Genomic DNA, 19746 nt, shown 5'->3' with positions numbered 1-19746 from the left:
GTTTAGGACTGACAATTTGATTTTGATGCGAAAGCTTGCTGAATTTGTACAACGTGATCGATCCAATTGTTGCACTGTCCATTTTTTCGTAGTTGTATCAAATCGCTATTTGTAACATTTTCAACACCAACAACGCTACAATACTAGTGGAAATATAATTTTGGGGAAACAGCAGAAATAATTTAACAAATTAATCTGAAACATGGTTTTGTTAATGATTCAGAAGACTAGATTTGTAAAATACAATGCCAATGAGTGACGGTAAATACTGACACATGGAATGTGATAAAAGTGGTTCAATTTCAGCATTACACATGGGTCTTTCTATAAACTACCTTAACAAGTGAGCGTTACTTGCAACAACTTTTTTGGAGCGGTTACAAAGCCATTAATAATACTGTGGCTTTTTTTCCCTTCAGTGTAATTACACATTGACCTTGATCCTGTGAAATTCCTGGATATTGCTGTCGGAATCTTTTTTTGTATGGAAATGTCGGAAGTGTACTGTAACCTTGCAACATTTCGTATCTCCCTATGTTAAGGTGTGAAAACAGTTTTCATGGGCACACATGCAAAATAATGTATGTGCTTGAAAAATCAACGCTTCAAGCAGAAAGAGTAACTTTAATATGTTTAATACAACTAAAATCTTTAATGTCATTCAATAATTACACATAATATTTGTTTGATGTGTGTTTGATGTCTAGCTGTTTAGTTACACGCGGACATTATCGCGCGCAACATCAGCTGATTCAGGAAAGGATTTTCTGAATGACAGGCAAGTGATGAAGAGCTTGTGTGATACTGCACGCGATTTAACAACAGCCAAAATGCGGGAATTATGTTGATCTTGAGGTTTGACAGAACATTTTGGTGTCTATGTAGTCAAGATAATAAGCATACTTAGTGGATAATATGTACGTTTTGATCGTTTGTTTCTCGACTTAAAACGGAGCAATTGGGAACGTGAAAACGGGTTGTTTGTTCGTTCTTAAAAGGAAATCGAACAAAAATATTTTTGCATATAAAACAAAAAAAACTTGTGGGTGGAATTAAATGTCGAATATCTGGTCAAGTGCACAGCCAACACTTCCCGTTCTTTCAAAGTAGGAGGTCACCCTTCTAATTCCATTATGTTATCTATTATCTATTAATTAATTAACTGCTGTTACTGTAAATGGTTAGCTAACTGATATATTTTAGCTACCAAGCTAACCATTGGTAATCTTAAATTATGCTATACAGACAAAACATATAGTCAGTGGTTGCACATCTAATTAGCTGAAATTAAGCTTGGGTGTGAATAGTAGACATGTACATATTATTTCACAGTTTACAGCAGGTCTCCAGCTACCCAGACCTGTCTATTCAGCCTGATAGGGTGCCGTGGGTGTGTCCAGTTTACACCTGTGCAAATCTATGTGTGTATAGCAATTTAATTAAACATCCAATCAATGCTTTAAGTGTTGTGCAGTAGGTCCACACCTAAAGGATTGTGGGTTCCTGTCCAGAAACAACCCCTACCCCTAGACACTTCAGGAGATCTGAGAGAATTGCACAGGTTTAAGCAATACCTGCAAAATTCCACCATGCCTATCAGAGGGTAAGGTGGAGCTGTCACCGTGTCACCAGCCATCAATCCCTCTCAGATCTTCATAAGTGTCCCGACTCTGGGCAGTAGGGGCTAGGGGTTGTTTCTGTACAGGCCATGGGTGTTATGGTAGCTCAGTCAGCCAGGCACTGTCAAATAAAATGTAATATCTGTCACATACTTGCTTCCTTTGTCCTTGAGGGAATCTCAATTGCATTTCCTTGATTCGTTGCATGCTCTCTCCTCAAAACCCACTGGATGAAAAAGTCAGAGGTCTCTCCCCTCTGCTCTTCTCATCCAATGGGTTTTGAGAAGGAAGTGAGGAGAGGGGATGTGATGAATAAAGGAAATTAAATTGAGATTCTCCCCTTGTTTCCACCATTCCTCATCTCCCTCTCAAAGCACATTGGTTGGAGAGGAGTGAAAGTTCCTCCACTCAGGCTCCAATGTATTTTCAAGGAGAGGCTAAAAGTGAAGGAAAAAAGGACAGAGGATGCAAGAATGTGATGTATAGTTTTCACACACTGCTTGAATCAAATCAAATCAAATGTATTTATATAGCCCTTCGTACATCAGCTGATATCTCAAAGTGCTGTACAGAAACCCAGCCTAAAACCCCAAACAGCAAGCAATGCAGGTGTAGAAGCACGGTGGCTAGGAAAAACTCCCTAGAAAGGCCAAAACCTAGGAAGAAACCTAGAGAGGAACCAGGCTATGTGGGGTGGCCAGTCCTCTTCTGGCTGTGCCGGGTGGAGATTATAACAGAACATGGCCAAGATGTTCAAATGTTCATAAATGACCAGCATGGTCGTATAATAATAAGGCAGAACAGTTGAAACTGGAGCAGCAGCACGGTCAGATGGACTGGGGACAGCAAGGAGTCATCATGTCAGGTAATCCTGGGGCATGGTCCTAGTGCTCAGGTCCTCCGAGAGAGAGAAAGAAAGAGAAGGAGAGAATTAGAGAACGCACACTTAGATTCACACAGGACACCGAATAGGACAGGAGAAGTACTCCAGATATAACAAACTGACCCTAGCCCCCCGACACATAAACTACTGCAGCATAAATACTGGAGGCTGAGACAGGAGGGGTCAGGAGACACTGTGGACCCATCCGAGGACACCCCCGGACAGAGTTTACTGATTATGATTTAATTGTCGGTTATTATTGTCAATGATTTTGTCGACAGAACCCATGCTATTATATTACTGAATTAAATTATATGAACTATAGAAACATAGAATTGCAGTAGTTTATCTTTTTCTTTCTGGAATGTTTAGCATGGCTATAAATGATAGAGAAGTTGACTAAAGCACAAACAGACCTGGCTACTAGGCATGACAAAAAAAACATGCAATGTCCTTGTTTATGTGACTAGGGCTGTTACGGTGACCATATTACCGCAGTCAAATTCCACATGACCATTTAGTCACGGTAACTAGGCTTCTCCAAAACTGCACTGATGCTACTGATGGTCATTAGTAGCATACAAAACTGGCTAACTTCCAGTCACTAATGCCCTGGTACTCAAGTGATCTATTGTCCCTCTAATCACTCTGATATCAATGCAAATGCTATCATAAAATGAACTCATAAACACTTCATGATTTGGTAGCCAGCCTAGTGGTCAGAGCATTGGACTAGTAACCGAAAGGTTGCAAGTTCGAATCCCCGAGCTGACAAGGTAAACAATCTGTCGTTCTGCCCCTGAACAAGGCAGTTAACCTACTGTTCCTAGGCCATCATTGAAAATAATAATTTGTTCTTAACTGACTTGCCTAGTTAAATAAAGGTGAAATAAAATAAATACATAAAAAACAGCGTAGGCCTACTCTATGCTATACGAGCTCAGCCATGCTTTGAACTGTCTTTTTTTGTTGCCTAAATTATGACTATCCAATCTACTCATCACATTATGAATAGTAGGCTATCTTACATAAGTCTGCAAATGCAATGATGCATGGAATGCTTTATTATAAATATGCATTTTTATGGTGAAAATTTGCTTTCCCAAACTTGAAACACATGCGCCGCCTATGTATGCCAGATTGTAAAACAGATGAATGTGCTTAATTGTAAGAATTTAGCAATAAATATAGCAGCACGATAAAGCTGGGACCCTGTTTTAAATAGTGGCCAGTCAAAACTCTGTTTTCACATGCGATTGCGCAACGGCTGGGTTTATAAGAACACGTTTCACTTGGCTTTCTAGACTATGTGCTCTCTAACCGTGTTCCAGGGGTTGTAGGCCTGTAGGCTACGTTTGGAGTTATTTGGTGACTTTAGTTGTGATACAAACCTTATCAAAACATATAGGTCTATGGGCTAGGCTACATGATGTGTGTGACTATGATTTGAAAAAGTTGCAAAAAAAAGACATGCTGTTTCTTGCCTTACTGCACATGCTGGGCATCATTCACAAGTGATAATTTTGTCATCCATCAGACTATTCTTAATTTAATCTAGTTTTTACATACACTAAATAATATATGTGTGAAATTGGTTTTGATTTAGAATGGACCATTATCATGCACCTGTTGGAACAAGGGCAGGGGGGAAAAATACCTGTCATCTATGCACTTAAATAGTGAATGTGGCGAAAAGCATTTAGTGATGCTTTTCTCCGCAGGTCATTTTCATGCCAGCCAGACTATACTCATGTTGTAAAGCGAAGCAATGTGCTTAATATGAGGAAAATTGAGAAATAAATATAGTAGGCCTAGCCTATAGAAAGCTGATGGGATCCTTATTTTTAATAAGGCCATCAACATTCTGCTTCCTCACAAAATGACATAGCCTATAGAAATGTTGCACAACATGAGCTCAAATGTTGTATTACCTTTATTTAACCAGGTAGGCCAGTTGAGAACAAGTTCTCATTAACAACTGTGACCTGACCAAGATAAAGCAAAGCAGTGCGACAAAAACAACAACACAGAGTCACACATAAACAAATGTAGTCAATAACACAATAGAAGAGAAAAATAGACAAATCTATTTACGGTGTGTACAAATGTAGAAGAGTAGGGAGGTAGGTAGGCAATAAATAGAAAATGACAATTTAGCATTCATACTGGAGTGATAGATGTGCAAGTAGAGATACTGTTGTGCAAAAGAGAAAGAGGGTAAGTAATAATATGGGGATGAGGTAGTTGGGTGTGCTATTTAGATTGGCTGTGCACAGGTACAGTGATCAGTAAGCTGCTTTGACAGCTGATGCTTAAAGTTAGAGAGGGAGATATTACTCCAGCTACAGAGATTTTTGCAATTTGTTCCAGTAATTGGCAGGCGAGAACTGGAAAAGGAAAGGCGGCCAAAGGAAGTGTTGGCTTTTGGGGATGACCAGTGCAATATACAGTTGAAGTCGGACGTTTACATACACCGTAGCCAAATACAGTTAAAATCAGTTATTCACAATTCCTGACATTTAATCCTAGTACAAATTCTCTGTCTTAGGTCAGTTAGGATCACCACTTTATTTTAAGAATGTGAAATGTGAGAATAATAGTAGAAAGAATGATTTCTTTCAGCTTTTATCACATTCCCAGTGGGTCAGAAGTTTACATACGCTCAATTAGTATTTGGTAGCATTGCCTTTAAATTGTTTAACTTGGGTCAAACGGTTCGGGTAGCCATCCACAAGCTTCCCACAACAAGTTGGGTGAATTTTCAGTTCTGCCCACAAATTTTCTATAGGATTGAGGTCAGGGCTTTGTGATGGCCACTCCAATACCTTGATTTTGTTGTCCTTAAGCCATTTTGCCACAACTTTGGAAGTATGCTTGGGGTCATTGTCCATTTGGAAGACCCATTTGCGACCAAGCTTTAACATCCTGACTGATGTCTTGAGATGTTGCTTCAATACATCCACAAAATTTTCCAGCCTCATGATACCATCTATTTTGTGAAGTGCACCAATCCCAAAAAATGCTTGTTGAAATTCTCAAATATTGTAGATTTATCAGTAGTGACATTGTTTCCTATCCTTAGTACAGTGGGAAGCTGGGAGGTGCTCTTATTCTCCATGGACTCCAGAACGCCACAGAATGTTTTTGTGCTGGTCAAGGGCAGTCAAGTCTGGGGTGAACCAAGGGCTATATCTGTTCTTAGTTCTACATTTTTTGAATGGGGCATGCTTATTTAAGATGGAGAGCAAAGCACTTTTGAAGAGCAACCAGGCATCCTCTACTGATGGGATGAGGTCCATATCCTTCCAGGATACCCGGGCCAGGTCGATTAGAAAGGCCTGCTCGCTGAAGTGTTTTAGGGAGCGTTTGACAGTGATGAGGGGTGGTCGTTTGACTGCGGACCCATTATGCATGCAGGCAATGAGGCAGTGATCGCTGAGATCTTGGTTGAAGACAGCAGAGGTGTATTTAGAGGGCAAGTTGGTCAGGATGATATCTAAGAGAGTGCCCATGGTTACGGATTTAGGGTTGTACCTGGTTGGTTCAGATATATCAGATACATTTCTTGTTTCTTTGCATGGGAAAAATGTGGCCTTTTATAAACACATTTCATGCAGTTCTACTACAGTTTAAATGACTGGAGACATTAGTAGAATATTTTTTAATACAACAAATTGTTATTTAAAAAATATATATTTCACCTTTATTTAACCAGGTAGGCCAGTTGAGAACAAGTTCTCATTTACAACTGCGACCTGGCCAAGATAAAGCAAAGCAGTGAGACAAAAATAACACAGAGTTACAGATGGTATAAACAAACATACAGTCAATAACACGATAGAAAAATCTGTATACAATATGTGCTAATTAAAATTAAGTAAGGAGGTAAGACAATAAATAAGCCAATAGTGGCGAAGTAATTTCAATTTAGTAATTTACATTGGAGTGATATATGTGCAGATGAGGATGTGCAAGTACAAATACTGGTGTGCAAAAGAGCAGAAAAACAAATATGGGGATGAGGTAGGTAGTTGGTTGGATGGTCTATTTACAAATGGGCTGTGTACAGCTGCAGCGATCTGTAAATTACTGGGTAGTGTTAGAGTTGCGTCAATTTGAATCTGGTATCAGGATAAATATGACATTGAGTCACCGATTGTATGCTATGTATTTTTTATTAGCTAAGCAATAAGTGGTAAATGCAATTTTCGTATATACGGGCTTTCTGTCTGACCTCGCAGGGCAAACAGAGAACTAACTTGATCTTGACAAAGATATTATAAATATACTCGAACAGAAATAGTTCCTGCTTCCGAGCCGGCCTGTCAGAGTAGAGACTGGGCGTGGTTTAGACTCACCCAGCCTATCGTTGATTGTTGACGCAGAGCTGGTCCCAGCCCCCTAAGCGCTTCAGCGGTCAGTGTTGTAGCTGTGTAGAATATGCAGTTATCAGGCACCTGGCTCCTGTTATCTAACAAAAGGCCGTTTGTTCTCGCAACACTACGTTCTGAATGTGCCCCCCCCCCCCCCCCCCCAACTCATTGCACAGTTCCTGTCTTCATGCTATTCTGTATTTTTCCATCATGAGAAAGGCCCATGGCCCTGAAACTGTTAACAATGTTTCAAGTCAGCTATGTTGCATAACACATACATACATCCACACAAGCCAACAGCAGATAATATTCAATCACATATATGGTAACGGGCTAAAGTGCATAACACAGAATCCTCATAGTAGCCTACTCTGGTGTGATTGCAGGGTAGTGAGAATCTTAATCTTTGAGCTCCAACATGCAGGACTAATGAAATAAAATAGAAACGGTAAAAAAAATATAAAAAGCACTATATAAATAACAACTGTGGCAATCCATTGGGGTGGAGGCAGAGTAAAGACTGTTAGGGGAGTGGAATGACCATAGGGGGAGCCGCAGCATGATCATTGAGTGAAATAAAAAACTAAAAAGTAATATATATAATATATATATTAACAATTGAAACCGTGATGAACTGAGGAAATGGTCAAAGCTAACATTTAAGTAGATAACCAAAATACATTAGTACATTGAATTATTTTATGTATTTCTATATAGACTATATAATTCAATTGACTTTAGGAAATGTTTAGTTTCCCCTAGCCTTATGGACGCGCTGACTATGCGTGCATATTAAAAACGTAACCGCACCCAACCTCCATTCGCTATTCGATTGCGGGATGTGGATAAGAGCCATTCTAAATACACGAATATTACACCAATAGGGTATATATAAAGAGCAGATTAAATTAAGAATAGTCTGATGGGTGAGAATATTGTCAAGTTCTTGTCAAATAGTGAATGAGAGTGATGACGTCTGTGCAACAATTTAAAAGATTACTGAGTTACAGTTCATAGAAGGAAATCAGTAAAGTTAAATATATTTATTAGGCCCTAATTTATGGATTTCACAGGCCCCACCAATCAGAATATCAGACCAGGGCCCAATATAAGGACAATTCAGAATATATATATTCTGTTCTTCTGAAATAAGGCTACATTTTCTTCATAGCTTCTTTATACTAAAATAAACTTGTTGTTATGGTGTAAGCTATATTAAATGGATTTATTAGACTTTTTAACATGTTCAGTCCTTTTGGGAAGTATTCAGATCTTTTACATTTCCCACTCTTACATTACATCAATTTTTCCCCTCAAATCTGCATTTTATGTAAGTATCCAGACCCTTTGCTGTGAGACTGATATTGATCTCAGGTGCATCCTGTTTCCATTGATCATCCTTGACGTTTCTACAACTTGATTGGAGCTCACCTGTGATAAGTTCAATTGATTGGGCATGATTTGGAAAGGCACACAACTGTCTATATAAGGTCCTACAGTTGACAGTGCATAGCAGAGCAATAACCAAGCCATGGGGTCAAATGAATGGTCTGTAGAGCTCTGAAGCATCTCTTTAATGACAAAGCAAAAACAGGTTTAAAAACAGAAATATACATTTACTTAAGTATTCAGACCCTTTTACTCTGTACTTAGTTGAAGCACCTTTGGCAGCAATTACAGATTCCTGGGTATGACGCTACAAGCTTGGCACATCTGTATTTGGGGTTTCTCCCATTCTTCTCTGCAGACCCTCTTAAGCTCTGTCGGGTTGGATGGGGAGCGTCTCTCCAAAGATGTTCAAGTCCGGTCTCTGGCTGGGCTACTCAAGGACATTCAGAGACTTGTCTCCACTCCTGTGTTGTCTTGGCTGTGTGCTTACGGTCGTTGTCCTGTTGGAATGTGAACCCAGTCTGAAGTCCTGAGCACTTTGGAGCAGATTTTCGTCAAGGATCTCTGTACTTTGTTCCGTTCATCTTTCCCCCGATCCTGACATCTCCCAGTCCCTGAAAAACAACTCCACAGCATGATGCTGCCAGGTTTCCTCCAGATGTGACGCTTTGCATTCCAGTTCAATCTTAACTCACTAGACCAGAGCATTTTGTTTCTCATGGTCAGAGTCCTTTAGGGTCCTTTTTTGGCAAACTCCAAGTGGGCTGTCATTTCCTTTTACTGAATGGCTTCCATCTGGTCACTACCATAAAGGCCTGATTGGTGCAGTGCTGCAGAGACGGTTATCCTTCTGGAAGGTTCTTCCACCTCCACAGAGGAACTCTGGAGCCGTCAGTGACCATTGGGTTCTTGGTCACGTCCCTGACCAAGACCCTTCTCCGATTGCGGTTGCGGCCAGCTACAGGAAGTATTGGAGGTTCCAAACTTCTTACATTTAATGATGGAGATCAGTGATCTTGGGGGCCTTCAATTCTGCAGAAATGTTCTGGTACCCTTGACACAATCCTGTTTCTGAGCAAAATGGACAATTCCTTCGACCTCATGGCTTGGTTTTTGCCTTTTCAAATCATGTCCAATCAATGGAATTTACCACAGGTGGACTCCAAACAAGTTGAACAAACAATCAAAACAGGATGCACCTGAGCTCAGTTCAGTCTCATAGCGAAGGGTCTGAATACTTATGTAAATAAGGTATCCGTTTAATACATTTGCATAAAATGTTTGCTTCATTATGGGTTATTGTGTGTAGACCAAAATGTGTTTAATGAATCCCTTTTAGAATAAGGCTGTAACATAACAAAATGTGGAATTAGTTAAAGGGATAGTGTCTAGACAATGGACAGTATGAACAGAAAAGGTGTGCTGCAGTAGTTTAATAGGATGAGCCTTGACTGGAATAGAGTATAGACACATGAAATGGGTCAAATAGTATGTAAATATTAAAGTGACCAGTGAGTTTTCAATGACTATGTACAGTGCCTTGCGAAAGTATTCGGCCCCCTTGAACTTTGCGACCTTTTGTCACATTTCAGGCTTCAAACATGAAGATATAAAACTGTATTTTTTTGTGAAGAATCAACAACAAAGTGGGACACAATCATGAAGTTGAACGACATTTATTGGATATTTCAAACTTTTGTAACAAATCAAAAACTGAAAAATTGGGCGTGCAAAATGATTCAGCCCCCTTAAGCTAATACTTTGTAGCGCCACCTTTTGCTGCGATTACAGCTGTAAGTCACTTGGGGTATGTCTATCAGTTTTGCACATTGAGAATGACATTTTTTCCCATTCCTCCTTGCAAAACAGCTCGAGCTCAGTGTGGTTGGATGGAGAGCATTTGTGAACAGCAGTTTTCAGTTCTTTCCACAGATTCTCGATTGGATTCAGGTCTGGACTTTGACTTGGCCATTCTAACACCTGGATATGTTTATTTTTGAACCATTCCATTGTAGATTTTGCTTTATGTTTTGGATCATTGTCTTGTTGGAAGACAAATCTCCGTCCCAGTCTCAGGTCTTTTGCAGACTCCATCAGGTTTTCTTCCAGAATGGTCCTGTATTTGGCTTCATCCATCTTCCCATCAATTTTAACCATCTTCCCTGTCCCTGCTGAAGAAAAGCAGGCCCAAACCATGATGCTGCCACAACCATGTTTGACAGTGGGGATGGTGTGTTCAGGGTGATGAGCTGTGTTGCTTTTACACCAAACACAACATTTTGCATTGTTGCCAAAAAGTTCCAGAGCACCTTCTTCCACATGTTTGGTGTGTCTCCCAGGTGGCTTGTGGCAAACTTTAAACGACACTTTTTATAGATAGCTTTAAGAAATGGCTTTCTTCTTGCCACTCTTCCATAAAGGCCAGATTTGTGCAATATACGACTGATTGTTGTCCTATGGACAGAGTCTCCCACCTCAGCTGTAGATCTCTGCAGTTCATCCAGAGTGATCATGGGCCTCTTGGCTGCATCTCTGATCAGTCTTCTCCTTGTATGCGCTGAAAGTTTAGAGGGACGGCCAGGTCTTGGTAGATTTGCAGTGGTCTGATACTCCTTCCATTTCAATATTATCGCTTGCACGGTGCTCCTTGGGATGTTTAAAGCTTAGGAAATCTTTTTGTATCCAAATCCGGCTTTAAACTTCTTCACAACAGTATCTCGGACCTGCCTGGTGTGTTCCTTGTTCTTCATGATGCTCTCTGCGCTTTTAACGGACCTCTGAGACTATCACAGTGCAGGTGCATTTATATAGAGACTTGATTACACACAGGTGGATTGTATGCATCATCATTAGTCATTTAGGTCAACATTGGATCATTCAGAGATCCTCACTGAACTTCTGGAGAGTTTGCTGCACCGAGGGGCTGAATAATTTTGCACGCCCAATTGTTAAGTTTCTGATTTGTTAAAAAAGTTTGAAATATCCAATAAATGTCGTTCCACTTCATGATTGTTTCCCACTTGTTCTTGATTCTTCACAAAAAAGTTTTATATCTTTATGTTTGAAGCCTGAAATGTGGCAAAAGGTCGCAAAGTTCAAGGGGGCCGAATACTTTCGCATGGCACTGTACATAGGGCAGTCTACGGTGCAGAGTTGGGCTACTTGTAACATTTGAGTTGGGTATCAAGGTAACAGAAGTTACTTCGAAAGGATTTGAAAAGGCAAAGGCTCGACATTAATAGTAAGGGAATTTAGTCAATAATTAAGACAAAATTTAAATATTTTATTTGTTTTTTGAAAAACAAAAAAAGGTATTTGGAGAATTTCCACAACTCATGATGACCTGGAAAAGAACAAAGGGACATCATTGACATTTCCCAACCTTTAAACTAAAGGTCAGCAACAGGCGGCCCCGCTGGCCCCCGAAAGTTCAGCGGAAGATGGGGGAGGAGGCTAAATTGAAACTAATACACAGATGGAATCAAGGTATGAATTTTTTAAAATATGATCTCTTAGTTGTGGTCAATGTGCAGTGTACAAATCATTAATTATGTTCCGGCCACCTGACAAAATCACTCCTGAATCTAGTTGCCTACTCTTGCTTTCAACCCTTCTACGACTCTTAAAAAGACATTCTGCAGTTCAAACAAAACGGTACCCCACCATTGTTTCAGTAGACAGCTGAGGGATGGGCAGGAGAAATGCAATCACCCTCAAATTCACAGACATATGGATGAGGGCTATTGCCTGGTCGATAATCTGTTGATCAAACAAGATTTCTTTAGTCGAAAAGTCGCAGGTAAAATTTTTGGTACAAGACCCCAAATTATGCATATAGAAGTAGGTCCAGGCTACTTGGCCTGTGCTTAAATGTGCCCATTTGGGCCCGTTTTGATAGTACTTCTGACTGTCTTAACCCACCAGCTGTAGAGTTTCTCCTCAAATGTTCCTCAAAACAGCAAGATAACAAAGCATTTTTTTTAAAGAATCCACTGAGAATGACAATAGTAACTCAATGTATTTGACAAGTAATTCCATCTCTCTCCCTTTCGATAACCACTTGACATGAAAGGTTAAAGTGTAATGCTCCTATCCACTGGAAATGTCATAAAATAACTGATTACTTCTTATCCCTCGCACAAAAGGCCCACAGCCGTCTGTCCCGAGCTCACTGGCACAGGAAACAATAATCAATAATAACCCAGAACAATAATCCTGAATATTTTACACAAAGTAAATTGGCTAGCGCTAGCTTAGGGACACACAGTTGATACTATGTTTCAAGTTCATTGCAGACAGCCACTGTAGCCAATGTGATTTCTTAGATTTTAAAAATCAGGATTTTTATTTCTCCTTGCAGGCTGCAATGTTCATTTTCTGGCTTTATGTAGGCTATTTTTATAGCTGGCAATGACAATAGTTACTTTAAGATTTAGATCATTTTGATAGAATTTAGAGTAACCACATGACAATGACAGATCCAAAGATATAAATCCTAACTGGCACGCAGATCAGTAGAAATGGTAAGATAAATTGGCACTCCAGATGGAAAAGTTAGCTGACGCCTGGTGTAGCCCATTACCAGGAACTTCAGGAGCGTAGCAGCAGGAGGAGAGGGTTCGAAAGAACATACTACTGTCAACCAAGATAACTAGTTTATTTTTTTGTTCTGGGACATCCCTAATGGGTATCCACAATAAAATTTGATGTGGCAATCGCAGATTTCAATTTTAACTAAATGTCTATATTAGTATGTCAATGGGTGACGTGTGTTATGATGCCAAGCGTCCATGCCAGCAGTGTGATGCAGACAGGGATAGTGGGAAATAGTTTGTGTGCAGGGGGAAAGTCAAATCAGCGTCGTAACTTATCCTGCCTTTAACACGTCACTAAACCCGCCTTACATTGAAAATGTGAGATGCTGGCGTGGGGTCCCTCGTGGTTATGCTGTTGGGACGGGTGTGGCAGGTGCGACGACAGCGGCCTCCGGCTTGGCTCCCTTCTGCTCAGAGATGGGCGTTGAGGGGACCTGCTCGTCCTTGGGCTCCACGATGCTCACGTGGTCAGGGAGAGGTTTCTTGGGGCCAATCTTACCGCTGGGATCCCAGGGCAGCATGATTTTCACCTTAATCCCCAGCACACCTTTGGATAGGCAGAACAGAGTGCACCTCAAGTATGTCACCATTTCATCACTTCTTATTTCGGTACTGTTGCATAACACGTCCTCTTGGTCATGGTCTGGCACATCACTAATGCTTGATTCACACCATTGTGCAGACCCGAACCACGCAGAGCTAGCTTGGATCATTTATTCTCACCGTGCTTTCCTGTAATATCGCCTTTGTCCTGAAGTGTACACTTGTCCACTATTTCCCACAAATCTAAAAAAAAACATTAGAATGGAGGCATGGGCTATTGGGAATTTCAACCATATTTCTTATACCAGCCATTTCCTTTGAAATCAGTGAAAGGAAGTGAACAAGTGCACACTTTGGGATGTATAAGAGATCATTGGAATATAGCCACATTGCTGTAATGGACACAGTGCTAGTAAACATGGTGGATGTGTAAAGAGGCCAGTGAAGACAGCTTGGGCCTATAGTGCATCTCTGTACACCACACATACAATTATCTGTAACGTTCCTCAGTCAAGCAGTGAATTTCAAACAAATTCAAACAAAGACCGGGGAGGTTTTCCAATGCCTTGCAAAGGGCATCTATTGGAAGATGGCTAAAAAATAAACATATTTTAGATCCCTTTGAGCATTGGTGTAATTTTTGGGGCAAATCCAATACATATTTTCAAGCATAGTGGTGGCTGCATCATGTTATGGGTATGTTAGAAATCTAAAGACTGAATGGACCTAAGCACAGGCAAAATCCCAGAGGAACATCTGGCTCAGTGTGCTTTTCACCAGACACTGGGAGATGAATTCACCTTTCAGCAGGACAATAACCTAAAACAAGGCCATATCTGTACTGGAGTTCCTACATGGCCGATTTACAGTTTGACCCAAATCTACGACAAAACTGTTATTTAGCAATAACCAAAAACTAATTTGATAAAGCTTGAATTTTTAAAACAATAAATGGCGAAATGTTGCACAACCCCGGGGTGGAAAGCTCTTAGAGACATACCCAGAAAAACTCACATCTGCAATTGCTGCCAAAGGTGCTTCTACGAAGTATTGACTCAGGGGTGTGAATACTGATGTAAATGAGATATTTATGTACTTCGTTTTCAATAAATTTGCAAAGGTGTCTAAAACCATGTTTTAACTTTCATTATGGGGTACTGTACGTGTAGATAAGTGAATAATAAAATATTTAATCAATTTTGAAATCAGGCTGTAACAAAATGTGAATTATGTCAAGGGGTATAAATACTTTGAGGGCACTGTATAGTGTGAATCAAGCATAAAACCCCTGGGTGAAGTCACCTTGGCGGAGGAGCACGTGGCGGACAGCGGTGTCTACGTAGTAGTTAACGGGGTCTCCACTGTGGATCATGAGGCCATCCACAAACTTCATGGACTTGGCCCTCTGGCCCCTGAGCTTTCCAGAGACCACCACCTCGCAACCCTTGGACCCGCTCTCCATGATGAACCGTAGGACACCATAGCAGGCCCTGCAACACAAAAACGAGCAGAATTAGAAAATACATATCTTACAAGTCCCGTGTCTTCAACTTGCCCCTAAACACTAGTCATTCCACCATTTAGAAGTGTAAAATATTGACATTGACAATAGGATCTTCCAGTTCCAACAAAGGAATAACTATTCACAAGAGGTGTAACACTGCATCACTTCACTATCTTTTCATTTGCGTATTCATGATAATTATTCATTAGCGTTGTAAAGGTCAATTGTGGCTGAAGGCAAAGAGTTTACAGTACGGTTGTTCCAATGAATGGTTGTTCTAATACATAACTGAAAACCAAGCTTACCATTTTCACTGCACTTGACATAATCCACAAAGATCTTGAAGTTTGAAATGTCAGTGTATATAGATTTAACATGCTACAGAGTTGCATTTCTATATTCAAAGTACTTGTATTCCATATCAGCAATCAAACAATGAATCAAGTATAATACCTAGGTAGCATTTTTTTTAAAACAGGTAAAAGATCCTCACCTGCGGACAGCGAGACCCCCGAGAAGCTTGTAGCGCAGAGACTCTGCCTGGGCAATGGCGCAAAGACCACGAGTGGCAACCTTCTCAGCATACAGCTGATGGCAAGAGAAACAGACATGGAAAGTTACAAAACACACTCACAGTATGGTGCAAACCTTTCATAGCACAGAGCCCCCCCCCCCCCCCCCCGGGATGTTTTGGGGACAATGAGACAATGGTAGAACTGCTCTTATTATTTGACAAGGAACAAGCAAATATAAACTTTATAGTCACCCACCAACCTCAAAAAGGTTGCTGTATGCAGGGGGGAAAGAACAATATGCGCAAGCGTCACTGTAAATTATCTTGCAGTCGGCCCTTCCTACATTGATATGATCTGAAATGTAATTTACCTCCACACTGCCCTCGGGGAAGCCAAACCTCTTCTGGACGACTGCAGTCAGCTCACGTATACGACGCCCCTTCTCACCAAGCACGTTCTGTGTCCTGAAGAAAGAAAGTGGTCTGTTAGCGCCTCATCAGTTTGATTCAACTCACCGACTCACTTTCAGCAGTAGTTACCAGAATAAACATTTCCTAAAAAAAACAGGGTTTGTCAGATATTCAGACCTCATAAGTGGTCATACGTTGAGAAAAGTCAAGATTACCCAGCTGTTGCAGAAAATGCATTGAAAATATTGGGAACATTGTAGCTTTCACTGCAAACAGCAATCCCTTGTTTAAAAAAAATAGTCACTGAATACAGCTATATGCCACCATTCAAAATGAAGGGAACAGATTAGCATCATGTATCTTCCAGATTTGCTGTGTTAAACTATTCTATTCATTTTGAGTTGAGGCATATTGCTGGTCATGCACAACCAATGGATTAATCTTGACATGACTACTTTTGAGGTCAAAATATCCAACAAACTTTGAATTTGGAGTGGAATGTGCTATCAAGATATAATAAATCAAGTGGTCAGTCTTGGGTAGATGGCCATCACTAGTCCTCTGTGGTCTTCGTGTCTGGGGTTTTGGTCTCACCTGGTAGCCAAGATGATGATTTCAGTTCTAGTTGGGGTGACACGAACCTCCACACCTGAGTAGCCATCCTCAGCCAGCTCTCTTGTGAGGAACTCGTTCAGTTCAGCTTTGAAGATACCATCAGCGACAAACTAAAAATATGAGACAAACTGTAAAAATATGAGGACAGGCGGAGAGCGGGGTTATCAGCAGGGAACTTAGTAAGCCATATTAACAAGGACCTGGTGTGACAGAAAGCAACATGGCTACTTGTTGCAACAATCAGTAGACTAACCATTGTTACACTAACATGTCTAAAAAAAGTAAAGATGAAATATAACTTACATGTAACATGCCAATAATCTTAGAAAAAAACTTGAACCCCCCCTCTATCCGGTGTAACATTTACATTAACTAGCTTAACTAAGGTTAATCGTTTTTTCGAAAGCACCTGGTCTTTAGCCTCGCGGTGACATTGATGTTTTATGTAAAACTGAAAATATTGTAACGTTATAAGAAACATGCATGGCCAGGATCATACCCATCAAGGCGCGGATTGCGTGAAATCGAGGCTGCGCGTATAAAAGGTAACGGTGGGTTAGCAAAGTAGTTAGGCTTTCGCTAGTTAGCTACACTAGTCAATTAGGAATATATTTCGGCACGCTTCAGCATGAGATCATGTGCGCGTGCTGGCTAGCATGCTAAATAACTAGTTACCGGTAATGACTCCAAAGCTACAGAATATGTTCAATTCTACTCACGTGACATGTGCCGCAGAAATTAAATGCCTAACTATAAGAAAGGTTTCTATTTAGGTGAACTCAAAACTGTAATCCTAAAGATAAATCGACACAAACCTTTCTCTTCTTGGAAATTTGCACCGCCATCTTGGGATGTGTCGTTAACCGGAAAGACTGATCTGTTTCCCGGAAATGCTAATCTGCAAACGTTTTCATATCAACGCATGCGTGCGCATTCCCCTGGTCGGCAATCCATGAATAGGTAGAATATTAACACATCAAAAATCTCAACACAGGTCTGACCATTTTATTTCCGTCTGAGATGTGCGTGTGTGTGTGTGATATTATATATATACATATATATACTGTTACCGCTTGTTATATTTATAGATATATATACGGCTATTGTACCAACCAGGTACAACCCTAAATCCGTAACCATGGGCACTCTCTTAGATATCATCCTGACCAACTTGCCCTCTAAATACACCTCTGCTGTCTTCAACCAAGATCTCAGCGATCACTGCCTGCATGCATAATGGGTCCGCGGTCAAACGACCACCCCTCATCACTGTCAAACGCTCCCTAAAACACTTCAGCGAGCAGGCCTTTCTAATCGACCTGGCCCGGGTATCCTGGAAGGATACTGACCTCATCCCGTCAGTAGAGAATGCCTGGTTATTCTTTAAAAGTGCTCCTCACCATCTTAAATAAGCCAGCCCCATTAAAAAAAATGTAGAACTAAGAACAGATATAGCCCTTTGTTCACTCCAGACTTGACTGCCCTTGACCAGCACAAAAACATCCTATGGCGTACTGCATTAGCATCGAATAGCCCCTGCGATATGCAACTTTTCAGGGAAGTCAGGAACCAATATACACAGGCAGTTAGGAAAGCAAAGGCTAGCTTTTTCTAACATAAATGTGCATCCTGTAGCACAAAGGCCAAAAAGTTATGGGACACTGTAAAGTCCATGGAGAATAAGAGCACCTCCTCCCAGCTGCCCACTGCACTGAGGCTAGGAAACACTGTCACCACCAATAAATCTAAGATAATCGAGAATTTCAATAAGCATTTTTCTACGGCTGGCCATGCTTTCCACCTGGCTACACCTACCCTGGTCAACAGCTCTGTGCCCCCCACAGCAACTTGCCCAAGCCTCCCCATTTCTCCTTCACCCAAATCTAGATAGCTGATGTTCTGAAAGAGCTGCAAAATCTGGACCCCTACAAATCAGCTGGGCTAGACAATCTGGACCCACCTTTTATAAAATTATCCGCCGCAATTGTTGCAACCCCTATTACTAGCCTGTTCAACCTCTCTTCCGTATTGTCTGAGATCCCCAAAGATTGGAAAGCTGCCGTGGTCATACCCCTCTTCAAAGGGGGAGATACTCTAGACCGAAACTGTTACAGACCTACAGTTGAAGTCGGAAGTTTACATACATTTACAGTGGGGAGAACAAGTATTTGACACACTGCCGATTTTGCAGGTTTTCCTACTTACAAAGCATGTAGAGGTCTGTAATTTTTATCATAGGTACACTTCAACTGTGAGAGACGGAATCTAAAAAAGAAATCCAGAAAATCACATTGTATGATTTTTAAGTAATTCATTTGCATTTTATTGCATGACATAAGTATTTGATACATCAGAAAAGCATAACTTAATATTTGGTACAGAAACCTTTGTTTGCAATTACAGAGATCATACATTTCCTGTAGTTCTTGATCAGGTTTGCAAACACTGCAGCAGGGATTTTGGCCCACTCCTCCATTACAGACCATCTCCAGATCCTTCAGGTTCCGGGGCTGTCGCTGGGCAATATGGACTTTCAGCTCCCTCCAAAGATTTTCTATTGGGTTCAGGTCTGGAGACTGGCTAGGCCACTCCAGGACCTTGAGATGCTTCTTACGGAGCCACTCCTTAGTTGCCCTGGCTGTGTGTTTCGGGTCGTTGTCATCCTGGAAGACCCAGCCACGACCCATCTTCAATGTTCTTACTGAGGGAAGGAGGTTGTTGGCCAAGATCTCGCGATACATGGCCCCATCCACCCTCCCCTCAATACGGTGCAGTCGTCCTGTCCCCTTTGCAGAAAAGCATCCCCAAAGAATGATGTTTCCACCTCCATGCCACCTCCGGGTGGGATGGTGTTCTTGGGGTTGTACTCATCCTTCTTCCTCCTCCAAACACAGCGAGTGGAGTTTAGACCAAAAAGCTCTATTTTTGTCTCATCAGACCACATGACAACCTCCCATTCCTCCTCTGGATCATCCAGACGGTCATTGGCAAACTTCAGACGGGCCTGGACTTGCGCTGGCTTGAGCAGGGGGACCTTGCATGCGCTGCAGGATTTTAATCCATGACGGCGTAGTGTGTTACTAATGGTTTTCTTTGAGACTGTGGTCCCAGCTCTCTTCAGGTCATTGACCAGGTCCTGCCGTGCACCTTATACCACCCACCACTGCGACCTGTATGCTCCAGTCGGCTGGTCCTCGCTACATATTCGTTGCCAGACCCACTGGCTCCAGGTCATCTACCGGTCCATGCTAGGTAAAGCTCCGCCTTATCTCAGTTCACTGGTCACGATGGCAATACCCA

At 41.2% G+C, this 19746-nt stretch overlaps 1 protein-coding gene across 7 annotated transcripts; it reads right to left on the bottom strand.

Moving 5' to 3' along the window:
* Nucleotides 1–609: 609 nt before the first annotated feature.
* Nucleotides 610–17386, bottom strand: LOC109873474 (40S ribosomal protein S3). Of its 7 annotated transcripts, XR_004206036.1 has the most exons (8): nt 17262–17386; nt 16426–16556; nt 15792–15885; nt 15400–15494; nt 14705–14892; nt 13169–13406; nt 11928–12023; nt 11527–11607 (listed from the first exon to the last, which is right to left on the bottom strand). XR_004206036.1 is itself a non-coding variant. In XM_031808430.1 (7 exons), exons 1-6 carry the CDS (start codon nt 17289–17291, stop codon nt 13207–13209), a joined length of 738 nt encoding a protein of 245 aa, XP_031664290.1. In that variant the 5' UTR covers nt 17292–17386; the 3' UTR covers nt 610–2517; nt 13169–13206. The 7 variants fall into 7 exon arrangements, 4 of the variants coding, with proteins under 4 accessions (XP_031664290.1, XP_020320720.1, XP_020320721.1 ...); XM_031808430.1 differs by lacking the exons at nt 11527–11607; nt 11928–12023 and adding an exon at nt 610–2517; XR_002252592.2 differs by having other exon boundaries at nt 11928–13406.
* Between the last annotated feature and the right edge of the window lie 2360 nt (nt 17387–19746).

The sequence above is a fragment of the Oncorhynchus kisutch genome, linkage group LG28 (assembly GCF_002021735.2).
Source record: "Oncorhynchus kisutch isolate 150728-3 linkage group LG28, Okis_V2, whole genome shotgun sequence".
Classification (NCBI taxonomy): domain Eukaryota; kingdom Metazoa; phylum Chordata; class Actinopteri; order Salmoniformes; family Salmonidae; genus Oncorhynchus; species Oncorhynchus kisutch.
This window is presented reverse-complemented; position numbering and strand designations above follow the sequence as displayed.

Bases quoted from the DNA above. Each gene is read 5' to 3' on its own strand.
- LOC109873474 (XM_031808430.1), bottom strand. From the start codon at position 17,291: ATGGCGGTGCAAATTTCCAAGAAGAGAAAG. The intron at 16,557-17,261 runs GTTTGTGTCGAT...TCATATTTTTAG, and splicing joins AAATTTCCAAGAAGAGAAAG to TTTGTCGCTGATGGTATCTT. The intron at 15,886-16,425 runs GTGAGACCAAAA...TTCTTTCTTCAG, and splicing joins ATCATCATCTTGGCTACCAG to GACACAGAACGTGCTTGGTG.